General features: G+C 38.4%; 1 protein-coding gene across 14 annotated transcripts in view; it reads left to right on the top strand.

Moving 5' to 3' along the window:
- The window catches only part of LOC132989311 (neural cell adhesion molecule L1-like protein), a 58344-nt gene that overhangs the window by 24030 nt on the left and 20754 nt on the right, over positions 1 to 13560 (top strand). For all 14 annotated transcript variants that reach the window (XM_061056847.1, XM_061056848.1, XM_061056854.1 and 11 more), the window contains exons 12-20: positions 1887 to 1998; positions 2677 to 2843; positions 4240 to 4405; positions 5082 to 5212; positions 5439 to 5543; positions 8486 to 8683; positions 8983 to 9053; positions 9133 to 9355; positions 10237 to 10352. In XM_061056847.1, coding sequence (XP_060912830.1) covers positions 1887 to 1998; positions 2677 to 2843; positions 4240 to 4405; positions 5082 to 5212; positions 5439 to 5543; positions 8486 to 8683; positions 8983 to 9053; positions 9133 to 9355; positions 10237 to 10352 — 1289 coding nt within the window. The remainder of the gene's footprint in view (positions 1 to 1886; positions 1999 to 2676; positions 2844 to 4239; positions 4406 to 5081; positions 5213 to 5438; positions 5544 to 8485; positions 8684 to 8982; positions 9054 to 9132; positions 9356 to 10236; positions 10353 to 13560) is intronic.

Here is a 13560-nt window from a genome sequence, read left to right as displayed (position 1 = left end):
CAGAAGAAATGGCCTTAGGTTTCATTTTAACCATGAACAATAATGACATTGTCACCCTTTAATCAACCAATCTCTGCTGACATGCTTGCTGTTGTTTCATTGTCCTTAATGGCTGTCAGTAGCAGAGGCAGATCTTCTATGAAGAAAAATAAATCAGACCCCCATCCAAACACCTGTGAGATTTTTCTTTTCGCATTTTCTAGCAATGTACATCTTCCGATGTTACACTGCTTGTTTCTCTAAGCTTCTCATGAATGAGTGTCCGCCCTAAGCTGAAGTCTAAACTTGATCTTCTCTGCTTTTAAAAAGCACTTTTATCTGAAGCACTTTTCACAAACACACTCACACAAACAGAAAGAGTAATGCAAGACAAGTTAGCCACTGGGCTGACCACTGGGACCAATTAATGGACTCAAAGAAAGAGGTTTAACTGAGCAGTCCTTTCTTAGAATTTAAAGCTCCAAATATTTGTTGCAATCAATGTCTGCAAGGTTTACTCTCTGTTTATGAGTCACTGTCTAGAGGAGTAGATGTTTACCAAATAAAGACGCCTATGTGAAAGCCTTTTACTAGCATATATAAGTCAATGAAATATCTTATTAAGCATTTCTGAAATATAGGGGGTTGAAAGGCCACACAAAATTCTCATTTTCAACACGTTTGAATAAGTCTCGGAGCTCCCCGAAATATGTATGTGAAGTTTCTTTCTAAAAATCCTCTCTGATCCTGTATTTGATCATGCCTATAAACCCCTTTATTTCAGCCTGCTCAGAACAGGCTGTTTCTGTGTCTATAGCTTTAAATGCAAGTGAGCTGTGTTCGACCACGCCCCTCTAGAAGGGCTTGGTTGGCTTGGGCCTTCTTGCACCATGTCCTATTGATTACAGTGAGAAGGCAGACTCAGAGGGCAGAACAAACACCTAGCTGTGGGAGTGTCACCCAACTGGGGGAGGGGCTACTGCCCTTTGTGATGTCATGAAGGGAAAATCTACAAACAGCCTGTTTGAGCACACATTTTCTGAAAAGTGGAGCAGGCAAAAGACGGAGAGGATGAACTTTTCTCATAATGCGCCTGTTAGTAGACAGACTAGGGGCACACATTTAAAGTCTGTATCCTACCATAATGAATATCTACCATAGTAGTTAATATGTAAAATTGAGAAATTATTTTCTTAATGATAACTACAATACATTTATGTGAGAAAGTCCATGGAAAGGTATGCACATTGTTTCATGCATATACAGGACACTCACATTCTCTTATGCAATAATGAATTAATTTGCTCTTAAATAAGATAAGTGACTTTATTGCCAAATTTTTCACACGTACGGGACATTCTGAGTATTGAAATGCTGTTTTCCCAGACCCCAGTTTATCAGAAAAACATTAAATAACAAACACAATAGAAAAAAATAAATAAAAGAAAACTGTCAAATATAACAGTCGTCAAAAATAGCAGCACTTAACATAATTTATGATGATGAAAGTCAGAAACGACTCCATCAGTCAGTTGTCTTAATACTCAGTTCATTTTCTATCATTTGACTCATTCTTTCATTGTCTCATTATTCCAGCTGTACTGTCATATTTGACCTATCCTTAGCCACTTAAAATGACTGAGTGGTTCAAGTCTGCTCAAAACAGAAACATTAGATACGTTTTTAGCTATGTTTAAAAAAAAAAAATAAAAAAAATACTATTTTGTAGTGATGTCAAATTCACATGTCATATTGTTGTTCAACTTCATCTTCTTAAGTTATTGGTAGTATACGCTATAACAAATGTCATATTAATTTTATTGAGGTTTTCTTACTTTGTCATTTCAGCTTTCTATAAGAAGTTGTGACTACAGCAGTAACCTTCTTTTTGTTTGCTTTCCTCTTAGATTTGGCTCCGCAGATATTGACAAGAGACAACCATAATTATGCTGTAGTCCTAGGAGGTGACATCACCATGAACTGCAATGTGTTCGGCTCTCCTTTACCTTCTATCTCTTGGTAAGGATAACCAGGATAGCAGGTATTCGTGTTGGAGACAGCTGAGAGTGAGAAGTTTCACAGAACATTTTTACACATATTGTCACTGTGCACACCTTTTTTTCTACATGATGTTCTATCTTCCAGATACAAATTTGTGCATGTACACCACCGTATTATTCATGTTAGTGAATTTTGCAGATATCTGTGTCTTAGGTATAAACCAGAGAGAATACCGTACAGAAGTGAGTCATTATATAAATCCCACGCTGCTTCAGGTGTCTGCATGAAATACGGTGATGTTGACACCTATGTCTATTTAATGAGATAATCCCATTCCGTTCATCCTAACTGGGCTAATTAAATCCCATTAACTACCATTGAGCTCTGCTATAGTTCTACGAAAGAGAAATAGTATCTTAAACAGAGCCTGACGACAAACTCTTAACTCTACAAACACCCTGACAAAATATATGATGTTCTACATACCCAAGATAATATTATATATATGTATTGTCGAGAAATATTTTCTAGATTTATAACTAATTTAATTAGCCTTAATCTGGCGTACAACAAATATTTTAATAACTAAATATATATATAACTCATTCTCTGTTGTTTTCACTCAAGTGGTTGAAGAAGTTTTTTTGTCCTTTGTGTTATTGCCCAGCCACTCTAAAAGAGACCTTTCTCTTCCAGGACCAGAGATGGGACTCAAGAAACTCTTGTCGGTGGACGTTTTTATGAATTCCAAAATGGGTCTTTGCAAATAACCAACGCAGAAAAAGACGACAGGGGGAATTATGTGTGTGTTGCAGTTAACACGGAGGGCAAGTCAGCTGCCATTGCTGCACTGGATGTGAAAGGTATCTAAACAACATGATTATTGCTTTCTTACATAGGGCTCGTACAAGTCTCTGCACAGGATTAGTCATTAAAAGGTTAATTAGCCACACTTTACGATCTGTTTCCACATGATCTGTTTGGCTAGACCTGAGGTAGAGATTTTTTAATTTATGTGAACTGACCCTTTAAAGTTAAAGTCAATTTGCTCATAGTTTAACAATGCCAATTGAAAACAATTTCTCAGTGATTCCTGTGAAGACAGTGGCTGGGTTAAATATACAGTAGGTCCTGACCAATATGGGATGTGTGGGGCAGATAAGGATCTAGATAGATAGATAGATAGATAGATAGATAGATAGATAGATAGATAGATAGATTGATTGATTGATTGATTGATTGATTGATTGATTGATTGATAGATAGATAGATAGATAGATAGATAGATAGATAGATAGATAGATAGATAGATAGATAGATAGATAGATAGATAGATAGATAGATAGATAGATAGATAGATAGATTGATTGATTGATAGATAGATGCGTGACATGAAAAAAAATCTGAATTCTGAAGAGATAGATTTATTTAAACTTACACATTTATTATGTTGATCCCTCAAATGCAGTTATCAAACACTTGTGAGTACTGTAGGTGCATCACTGCTTGACACTGGAGATTGATAATGCATGTTGTAAATCCATATACCACACTCAGCTGATGACAGACAACTGCTTGTGTGATAATTTTACAAAACGTCTTTCAGAATGTTTGTTTGTTGAATTGAGGTCGGATGGATCATTTCTGTTCTGTAGTCAAGAAATCTATAAGCTGATTGGCTTAGGTGACACAGCAAAGAAAATCAAGCAAATATGTTGCTCACGTTAAAATGTATGTTCTATATTTGATTGTTAGCTGAAATTTTACGCAGATTTCTAGTGATGAGCGCCTGTTTGGCATTAGCATGGATGCGTAGCTTGCTATTGGTTTCCATTCGGACTACTTTTCCTGCACACACCAAAGTCTGTTGATATGTAATTGGAATTTTTAGTTTGGTCCCTGTTCTCTTCTCCTCTTTGTAGAATCTGTAGAGATAAGGTCATTTGAAACATGCCTACGCTGAATGCCAAACAAATATGTTAGCATCTAGACTTTAGATTAATGTCCCGTTGATGTTTAAATGGAGTTTAAATAAAAATGTGCTGAAAACATTTAGAAATACATTTTTCATGTACTTTTCTCAATGAAAATCTCCATGGAAGATTCCTGAGCGATATCAGGATATTAATATTTTGATTACTGCTATCACAAATTTAAAAGGCAGTTAATGCCTGAAGAACTATTGGATAATGTTAATTAATTGGTTAAACTTTAAATGTTTATGTCAGGGCCTTTATACCTGCCCCTTCTCATCTTTAGACCCCACCAGAATAATGAATCCACCTCAAGACATGCAGATCATCAGTGGGACCACAGCGCAGTTGATGTGCCAGGCAGAGTATGATCAAAGCCTGCGCAGCACCTTTGAGGTGATATGGATGAAGGACGAGGAGGAGATCCCACTTTCCTTTGAGAGAAATTCAAGGTAGGTGGCTGCAGCCTAATCATGTTTCCATTATTTTCCAACCATGCTTGTGTTTAAGACATGTTCAATGTCTTTATCTCAAGTCAATGCTAGGGAAGAAAAATGCATAAAACATCCTCAACGCTTTTATCCTTATCCTGATAGGTGGGGGAGCAAATACTTTTCCCCAGCTAATTACTTGATCCATCACATCTTTTAAGGAGGTTACATTTTGATGTCTTTCTTTAAGAATGCTACAGTTTTAGAACAGCTGTTGGAAAAATAAGTATGGTGGGTAGAACCTTCTACTGCAATAAAATTAATGCAAAAATTTGAAATATAGAGGCGCCTGTTAGCGGAGTGGTTGGTGCGCACGCCCCATGTATGAAGGTTGTAGTCCTTCAGGTTGGCTGCCCGGGTTCAGGTTCCACCTGTGGCTCCTTTCCCGTATGCTGTTCTTTACTCTCTCTCTCCTCCATCTCTGGCGGTGTCCATCTTCCAGTCTCTCCAGTGAAGGCACAAAAAGCCCCCCTCCCCGATGAAATTGTCACTCATTTTAGATGATTATTCCTTACATTCAAATGAGGAGTATTGTAGAAAACTGTTAAGCCTTGGTAAAGTGATATATTTGCTCATTATGTACTTTCTGCCTGATTGTACTCATGTTCCAGTTATGTACTAACACATGTCTTTATAGGTTCAGACACGTTGTGGACGATGGGATGCTGCAGATCATGAATGTTAACCTGAGTGATCAGGGATTATATACATGCATTGCTAGAACCAGCCTAGATGAGGTCAATGCAACTGGTCTGCTCACCGTACTGGGTAAGAGTGTTTTCTAAATAATATAGCACAATATCATTTATTATTGATAGAACATTTCTTCAAAGGTCTCAAATCGGAAGTATACCGTTTAATATAGATAATGACATGAATAATTTAAAACAGTGTGTGAATCTCATTAACATGTTACTCCCTCCGTAAGGTGTGCTTTATAAATTGACTATTGCATCTGAACATCTCATTTTGTTGTATGTATTTTGTGTTACAGACGTTCCAGATGCTCCCAAAAATGTTGAGATATCTGAACTTACGGATCGGAGGAATGTTAGTCTGTCTTGGGTGCCTGGCAATGATCACAACAGCTCTGTAGCAGGTAAAAATGAATGCAGGAGTGGAAAACATGAAGTCTAAAATGTGTTAGAGGTGGTAGTGGTGCTCCATAATGCAACAGAAAAAGACTCACTTAGAGATCATTATTATACGTACATTTTTTACTTTACATTTTACTGCCTATATAATGATTTAACCATTATTTACTTAATTAGAAAAAATTTAAGAAAATGTTAAGGCTTGTCTGACCTGCCAACTTTTGCAAACCCTCAAAGATACCCTATTTGAGTAGAATAGAATAAAGTTTATTCAGACTTTATTGTACAACCTAAGCTAATTATTTACTGCCATCGTTGAACACACAATATAAATAATGGCCAATTAAAGCAACAATCTGTAGCATTTCAGTTTGGTGGCCAGAATCTGTTGACTGACGACAATGAGGTTGAGAGAAGCCAAAGAACCATGTCGATTGAGAAGTTACAGTAATATCACCGTAGTTTAAGCAAAATGACATTACAAGCGTCTCCAGCTCATTGTTTGCATGCTCTTTGCATAGTGAGTTCGGTATGTGCATTGAACTGTTACCATTATGTTTAAAGTCTGTGGCTAAATGTCTACATTGGAGCAATGTGTTACATGCTAGTCTAGAGAGTTTTATGGGCTTGACTTGGACTTGAGCGTTTACACCGCAAAGAGGGAATGAACCCCCGACCTTCCGATTGAGAAACTATGGACTCTACCACTGAGCCAAAGCCGCTCCATTTGTAAGGCTTATACTTACATGTCTTATAAAGTTATACAGCTAACTCCAAGATTGACAAGGAAAGAGACAACTTTTTGGTGTAAAATGTATTTATTAGCATATGCAAGCCTGAGACATAGGTTAGGTTAGACTTAGGTTAGATGATTTTCTGCACACAATAAAGCTGCTAAACATGAGACACTGATGACACTGATAATGATACAGCCTCAATCTGTTAGGAATAATATCAATGGCAAATGGGCAATATGTAACCTGTTTGCAACCATGCATGTGTAAGATGCTACAATTTAGCATTCTCTTTATGCCTTACTAACTGCTGTTTATCAAAGCTCTCACGAACCTGTAATAACCTGACCAGTATTTACTCAAGTCTGGCTCTTTGCTCAGTCACTCTCTCTCGTTCTCTTCTTAGCTTTTTCTTCTCTTCTAACTGAAGGCTTGTGGGTGAACTAATGCCATAAAGCTGTTTGCACTTCATGCGAGATGACTGGCCCGCTGCCAAATTTACATCGTGCTAATAGCAGATGACCTGGCCGTGCAGTGGACATGAGAGAGACTGTGTTCTCCCTGTTGAAAGTCATTGTACTATTAGATCGACTTTAATGCTACTATTTTAAGGTGGAGAACTTACACATTATTGCTTTAAAAGGACAAAAACATACCTATCTGCACACAAACTAGAAACTACCCTGGCAGGAACCTGACACTTTTTTGCCTGATTTGTTCCTGAATCAATTGATCCTGTTATAATTACAGATATTTTTTCATAAAATCAAATCACATTTAAGTCTGTAAAACTCGTATACTTGGTATTGATCTTGGATGTAAGGTCTGTACATCACTGAATAATATCATGTCTCCTCTGCTGTGTAAATCAGCATGTACAGACACAGTGGCTATGATCACTGTTTAGTGCTTACTTAAGTTCTTTAACAAGTGATGGCTGCAAATAGCAATGAAGCTGTGAAGTGCTGATGATCCTGGCAGGGAAGCTCGTGTCTCATTTGTGCTTCAAAAAAGGACTGAATTATTTTTGGAACTAAGTGATGATAAGATTTTATATCAGCGGAAAGATATATCCTCTTGTAGGCTTGTAATGTCTCTGAAAATAAATAAGAAGAGACATGCTGGATGAAGATCCTTTATTAGACTCAAATATGAAGTTGTTTTATTTGTTTAGTTGAACATCTAAGTAATCAAACATCCATTTTAAGTCCAGCTCTAAGGATCACACAGGGAATGGCCAACAGCTCTGGCTGTAATTGAAATCATCAATTAATTATTCCTTACATGACAAGTATGTGAGTTGGGTACTCTTATAGAGCCCTTATATTTAAACATGTCTGAATTATTAACATATTCAACATGCTTACAGGTTTAGTGATGCATAATTCACTTATAAATGTGGAAATTAGGGAAAATAAGGATCAAAACATGCAATAAAGGGACTTTTGGACAAATAGAAGATAGTTTGGTTATACATGCTTAGATAGATTTTTTCAGCCTTTTGGTGCAGCAAAAGACTGTGAACACTTCTATACATCAGCCTTTAGGTATATATCCCACCATTTTTATTACACTGTTTCTTATTAACACATAAAGCAGCCATGGGACACCATTATGTTGATTTTGTTTTGTGTTTGTGGCCGTTTGATGCTCTTGTATCTGACATTAGCTATTTTCTTTAGCTCTGTATTTGATCTTTACTGAATTGAAAGGGTAAGAATTTGACTATTATGGTTAACTAGTTCAAAAGGATGATTGGCTGTGAGAGCAATGAAAGTGAACTCCAACAGATAAACAAATAATATAAAGTCTCTCCTCAGGAATAAATAAGCCTAGCCCAGCAGATGGACTGCAAGCTAAAAAAGGGCCAAAAACATTCCCTATCAACATCCTTTACCTTTAAGGCGAAGTTACTCGCTCCTGACTCCAGCTCAACTTAACAAAAAGATATGAGAGTGGTATCAGTTCTTTCATTTAACCCACAGGAAATACATATTTTGTAACAGAATATTGAAGTACTCCTTGATTGGTTTTATAAGTGTGCTCAGCCTGTATGTAATTTAGATGGTCCAGCAATGATTTCAATGTTTACACAAAATGAAACACACAAGGAATCTAATTATTTTCCTCAAGTTCCTCTATTTGCTGTTGTGATTGTAACTCATATGTTGATAAGTGAATGTGTTTGTCTCCTCTCTCCTCCACGAGCACAGAGTTTATAGTCGAGTTTGAGGAGAGCCAATGGGAGCCTGGCAGGTGGAAGGAGCTACAAAAAGTCCCTGGTAACCAGGCAACAGCTGAGCTGGCACTACAGGGGCACCTTAACTACCAGTTCAGAGTGTATGCTGTTAATGCTGTTGGACCTGGACCCCCTAGTGAGCCCACTGAGAGATACAAAACACCCCCTGCCGGTGAGACTCACTCCCTTTAATTAACATTTCTGCAGTGGTTATTGTTGATTATGAGAGCATGCAAAGTTTAACATTTCCCTTGAAATATTCAGAGAGATGTCATGTGGATAAGCTCTGGCCACAGAAGTGTTTTATTGTAGGTTTTGGGGATACCTTTTCAACCTTTAACCCTACTTGTACTTTATTTTACAAAGATTCTGTCAACAACCAAAAAATATTGATGAATATTTACATTTTAGCATTCAAAGATCCTTATTTTTTCATTCGTAAATGTGTAATTATGCCAAATCTCTTCAAAGCTCCTGATAGGAACCCAGAAAATATCAAAATTCACGGCCATCTTCCTGATCAAATGGAAATCAGCTGGGAGGTAATAGAAATATCCTACTGTACAATGTTGTACTCATTATCCAAGATTTCTAAGTCTTCTGAACTCTGCTCTGTTGTAGCCCCTGCTGCCAATCGAACACAATGGCCCAGGCCTTGAGTACAAGGTGAGCTACAGGAGAACCGGGGTGGGAGATGACTGGAGCTGGAATCTGGAAAAAAGACATTCGTTCAATGTAAAGAACACGTCCACTTATGTCCCATACGAGATTAAAATTCAGAGCAGGAACAGCCACGGCTGGGGACCAGAACCTAAAGTTGTTACTGGTTACTCGGGAGAAGATGGTGAGTTACAGACTTACTACTTCCTCTACTATATGTATTCATGTCTTTAATGTATTTGATCATATCAGTATATACTGTATGTTAATATGCAACTGTTAAACTGCAAAATCTGTTAAACATACCTTAAGGCTGAAGTAGCGCATATAACTGTTTCTGTTTGTGACTTCATGTGAACTTTTTGTGTTATTGTATCCCACACTGCCTTCAGTCGTCTTTTGGCATTGTCTGCGGGAAAATGTGTCAGGTTAAGTTTTTTCCTTTTTTTCCCCACCCGTGAGTTTTGAACCTGTGCACTTGTGAAGTAGAGACTTCTCTTCCCTTCTGGAAACAAGAACAAAAAGAGAAACACTGTTGCTAAATCCAGCAGGTGGTCGATAACCTTTGTGGAGCCAGTGGATGTCAAATCTCCACTTCTGTCTGACGCTGTGGGAGATTTGACGGACCACCAGAAACTTTGTCATTTAGTCCTACTGAGGCACAATGTTCACTCCTCTCTCTAGTGTGTGTGTGTGGTGCTTCTTACCTTTCCCTCTGCCAGTAAAGTAACTTTTAGAGCAAAGTATATAAAGAGCATTACCAATTTGTGTTTGGTATTATGACTATTTTTGCTGAGAAAATAAAAGAAAAAACAGCTTTGAAAAAAGCTGCTTTATTTGATATACCGCTGAGGGTACATTTGTGCACATTTATACTGATCTGCTAGCAACAGGGTTTTATTCACAGATCTTAAAAATCAAAAGAATGGGCTTGTGATAAGGCTGCTTTTGTTTTAGGTTAATCATTCTTCATATGTTTTTGTGTATGTTTAAGAGTCTCTGCAAAGTTGGCCTTTGTGTTTGCAGAATGTCTGTATTCCTGACCTTCCTCTGTGTGTTATTCAGTCCCTACTTCAGCCCCGCGGGATGTAGCAGTGGAGGTGATCAACACAACTGTGCTGAGAGTTAGCTGGACCCCAGTTCCACAAGCCACTGTGAGAGGTCATCTCAGGGGCTACAATGTAAGTTTTCATTGTCCTGAAGAATTTCGTCTTTCAGCCTACGCTATATAACTTTATAAAAAACTTAAAGACAATGGAGGAATTTGAGACAGTGAAACAATCTGCAAGTTGAAGCACAGCATTGCTTATCTACTTGAAATAGGTACAAAGAGGCAATTAGAGTCAATATCATGAGATAACATGTAACAAGATATGCCATACCAGCAACTTCCACATAGTTCGGTACGCTGCGTCCGTCAGCGCACCCTTCCCCACTGGGTCTGTTTCTGGATCATGAGCACAGCTTAGCGCATCCATCAGCAGCTGTACACACGGTTTCACAAGATCAAAGGAGAACTACAAGATCACGTGGGAATAAAGAGAACAATGTGCAAACAACATATTACTTAAGTCTTTCTGAGGTTGATTTGCTGTTTATTCAATGCCTGTTTTGATGTAATGTCGAAAGTGATTGAGTATACGATCGGGAGTCTTTATATTGTGTTTTATTTGTCTTCCTGTCCAGATCGATCTCTTCTGTTCAGCTTGATGTGCATTTGCAGCAAGTCAAAAAAATACGCGGTGCATATTTAGAACATAGTAGAGCGGAGGAAACACAATCATTGTCTAGAGTGGAAGCCAACAGCGTCGTAGTGCGAGGCTCTGACGGAACGTAGCACCCACGGACTACGTGGAAATTGCAGATTAGTCACTTAGTATTAACTTTAATTAATCCATTTTAAAGCTTATTACCTGCCATTATTTATTAGATGTTCTTTTTTTTTTTTACATTATCATAAATTAGTATTATATCTCTAAGACTTATTATATGAGAAGATTTCTCGTTTCACTTTTTAACCAATACTACATGTAAAAAGACGTGAAAAAGAAACATTTTAATTAGACAGAACACAAACATGTTCATTTTACAAGTTAACATTGTAGTTCTTATCCCATCTCTCAGCATCAATCCTAATGTAAATGTTTTTCAAGGAAAGCTTCTGTAGTCAGGGCTCCAGCCATTTTGGTGCCCTAGGCGAGATTAGTATTTAGCGCAAAGTTTGTTGTGTGTTGTTCCTGATTTTTTTTCACTTTCTGTAATCCAAACTCTACTAAAGACCTCAGCTGAGTTGGGTGTTTCTTTGCTGATGTATTGATATTGATATTGATATTGATATTGATATTAGTTGGCAAAGAAACCACAAGGCATCATCTGCTTAGTATGGAATAATGACATTTTATGAAATTACCTCTCCCTTGAAGGAGAAAATGATGGTAAAATACAGGTAATATTGTGTAACATACTCCTCGCTGGCCAGCCTGACGATACGTCTCTAATCCCAGCATTGAACCTCTTTCATCGCCTTCAGGGAACAGAAATTATGGACAGGAAGTTTTTTCCCTTCATGAAAATCCCCTCTGTAAAACATTATGGGACATGTATTCACCAATGATCAGCTAGGCCACCGTAGTCAGACTTCAAGCATGCTAATGCACCATTTGTCAGGAAAAGGGGCAGAATGTGCCACCAAAGGGGCTGTCAAATCCACATGACAAAAACAGGAAAAATGGAGGTCCAATGTTGAACTGGCAGTAGAACAGATATATCACTTAAGGTTAGGCTTAAGTGATATGGCCTTAAAAAAGTGAAGTTGCTTTTTGAATGTTCCCTCCAATGAAAGACGGCTGCTGCTGAAAGCCAGGGAGATGGCCTCCATTATCCAGGTGCTGTTTAGACATGTGTTTACCACTACCTGGATTACCAAATAGACAAATAGCTGATGACATAAACAAATACTCTGAATGCACTGCAGTGTATGTAGGTGTGCACTCCTAGGAAAAGCATCCACCTCCACTTCTCAGATACAAAAGTAAAGGGCAAATGCTCAAGATTAAAAGCCATGGAGTGAAAGGCTATAGGGATAATCTCAGGCAAATGCAGTGTTCAGACATAATGTTACATCTGAGGTGAGAACATGTGGGATGCACAAACAAAGCATGGCTGCTGCCAGCAGCATTTTGGAGGTCAAGTTAGAAATCTGTGCAGTTATGTATAACATCAAATTCATATCAATAGACTCAATGGGTGAAAAGCAATACCATATAGCGTCTACAAAAACGCCAAATCTCATGAAGGGACACTGGTTTTTATACTTGCCTCAGATAGCAGGCTACCTTTAAAAAAATTTTTTAAGAGGTTGAGTGCATCCATCAGACCTAATGTGTTCAGTATGTTGCAACCAAAAAGACCTTAAATGGGCTATATGTAACTTTTTACATGTATAAATAGTTAACGGTTAACTGATGTGAAAAAGTAGATGTTCACTGTCTATCTGTGTTGCCTGTATAAAATTTTTTCCCCGGGTTGTATTTTCCGCAAAAGCTCCAGGAAGTGACATTTTATGCACGTTCTCAACGTCCTCCTCACTCCGCTCCGCTTACAGAGATCAACAGTACAACACATCACACACTCCCGCTACAGCCAGAGACCGCCTTCACTTACCTCCTCTGTAAACATTATGCCGGTAAATATCCAGTGTTTCACGGCTGATGATGATGCTCGTTTGTGTACGTACGAGCACGTATGACGAGCACGCGAGGGAGAGCGAGCAACAGGTTACTGGTGCAGTTCACCTAACGGCCATGCAGTATCGCTACAAACGCAGTATTTTTGAAAGTTACATATAGCCCCTTTAATCGTGCAGAAAGGAGTAACTTTCATCCACCAGCTCCTGAGAAAATGATAAAACGTCCATGATAGAAAACCAAAGCAGGAGTAGGCTTATAGTTGTGTAGTGAGTGGAGGATTCCACTTGGACTTTGGATCCAACACTTGCAAACTGTTAGCCTGTAAATTTGACCAATAGGCCTGCAGCTTTGGCAGTGCTGGGTGCAGATAATTCACCTCATCTCATGTTGGAGAGGAGGTCCCTGTTAAGGGGAAGCTGCCAGCCCCTATCTGCCAGCAGAATGACTATCTCTGCATACCATGCGTTCGCCAGACACTCAGGGGCTACCAGGACCAGGGACCGATTCCACAGGCAGTGTCATTTTTACTTTGGAAAAAGTGTTTTGGGCCATCCATTCCAAAAGGTGTGTTCTGGTCTATTATGGTAAAGGACAAGGGGTAGTGGGTATTTGCCCCAGAGTAAAAGGGATCATATTTCCCCCTGCCCAAATGTTCCCATATTCTCTCTCAGTAGTTATCACCACATAGAGACTGTATTCC

Source organism: Labrus mixtus, chromosome 15 (assembly GCF_963584025.1).
Source record: "Labrus mixtus chromosome 15, fLabMix1.1, whole genome shotgun sequence".
Classification (NCBI taxonomy): domain Eukaryota; kingdom Metazoa; phylum Chordata; class Actinopteri; order Labriformes; family Labridae; genus Labrus; species Labrus mixtus.
Note: the sequence above shows the minus strand (reverse complement) of the source record. Positions and strands in the feature narration are given on the sequence as shown.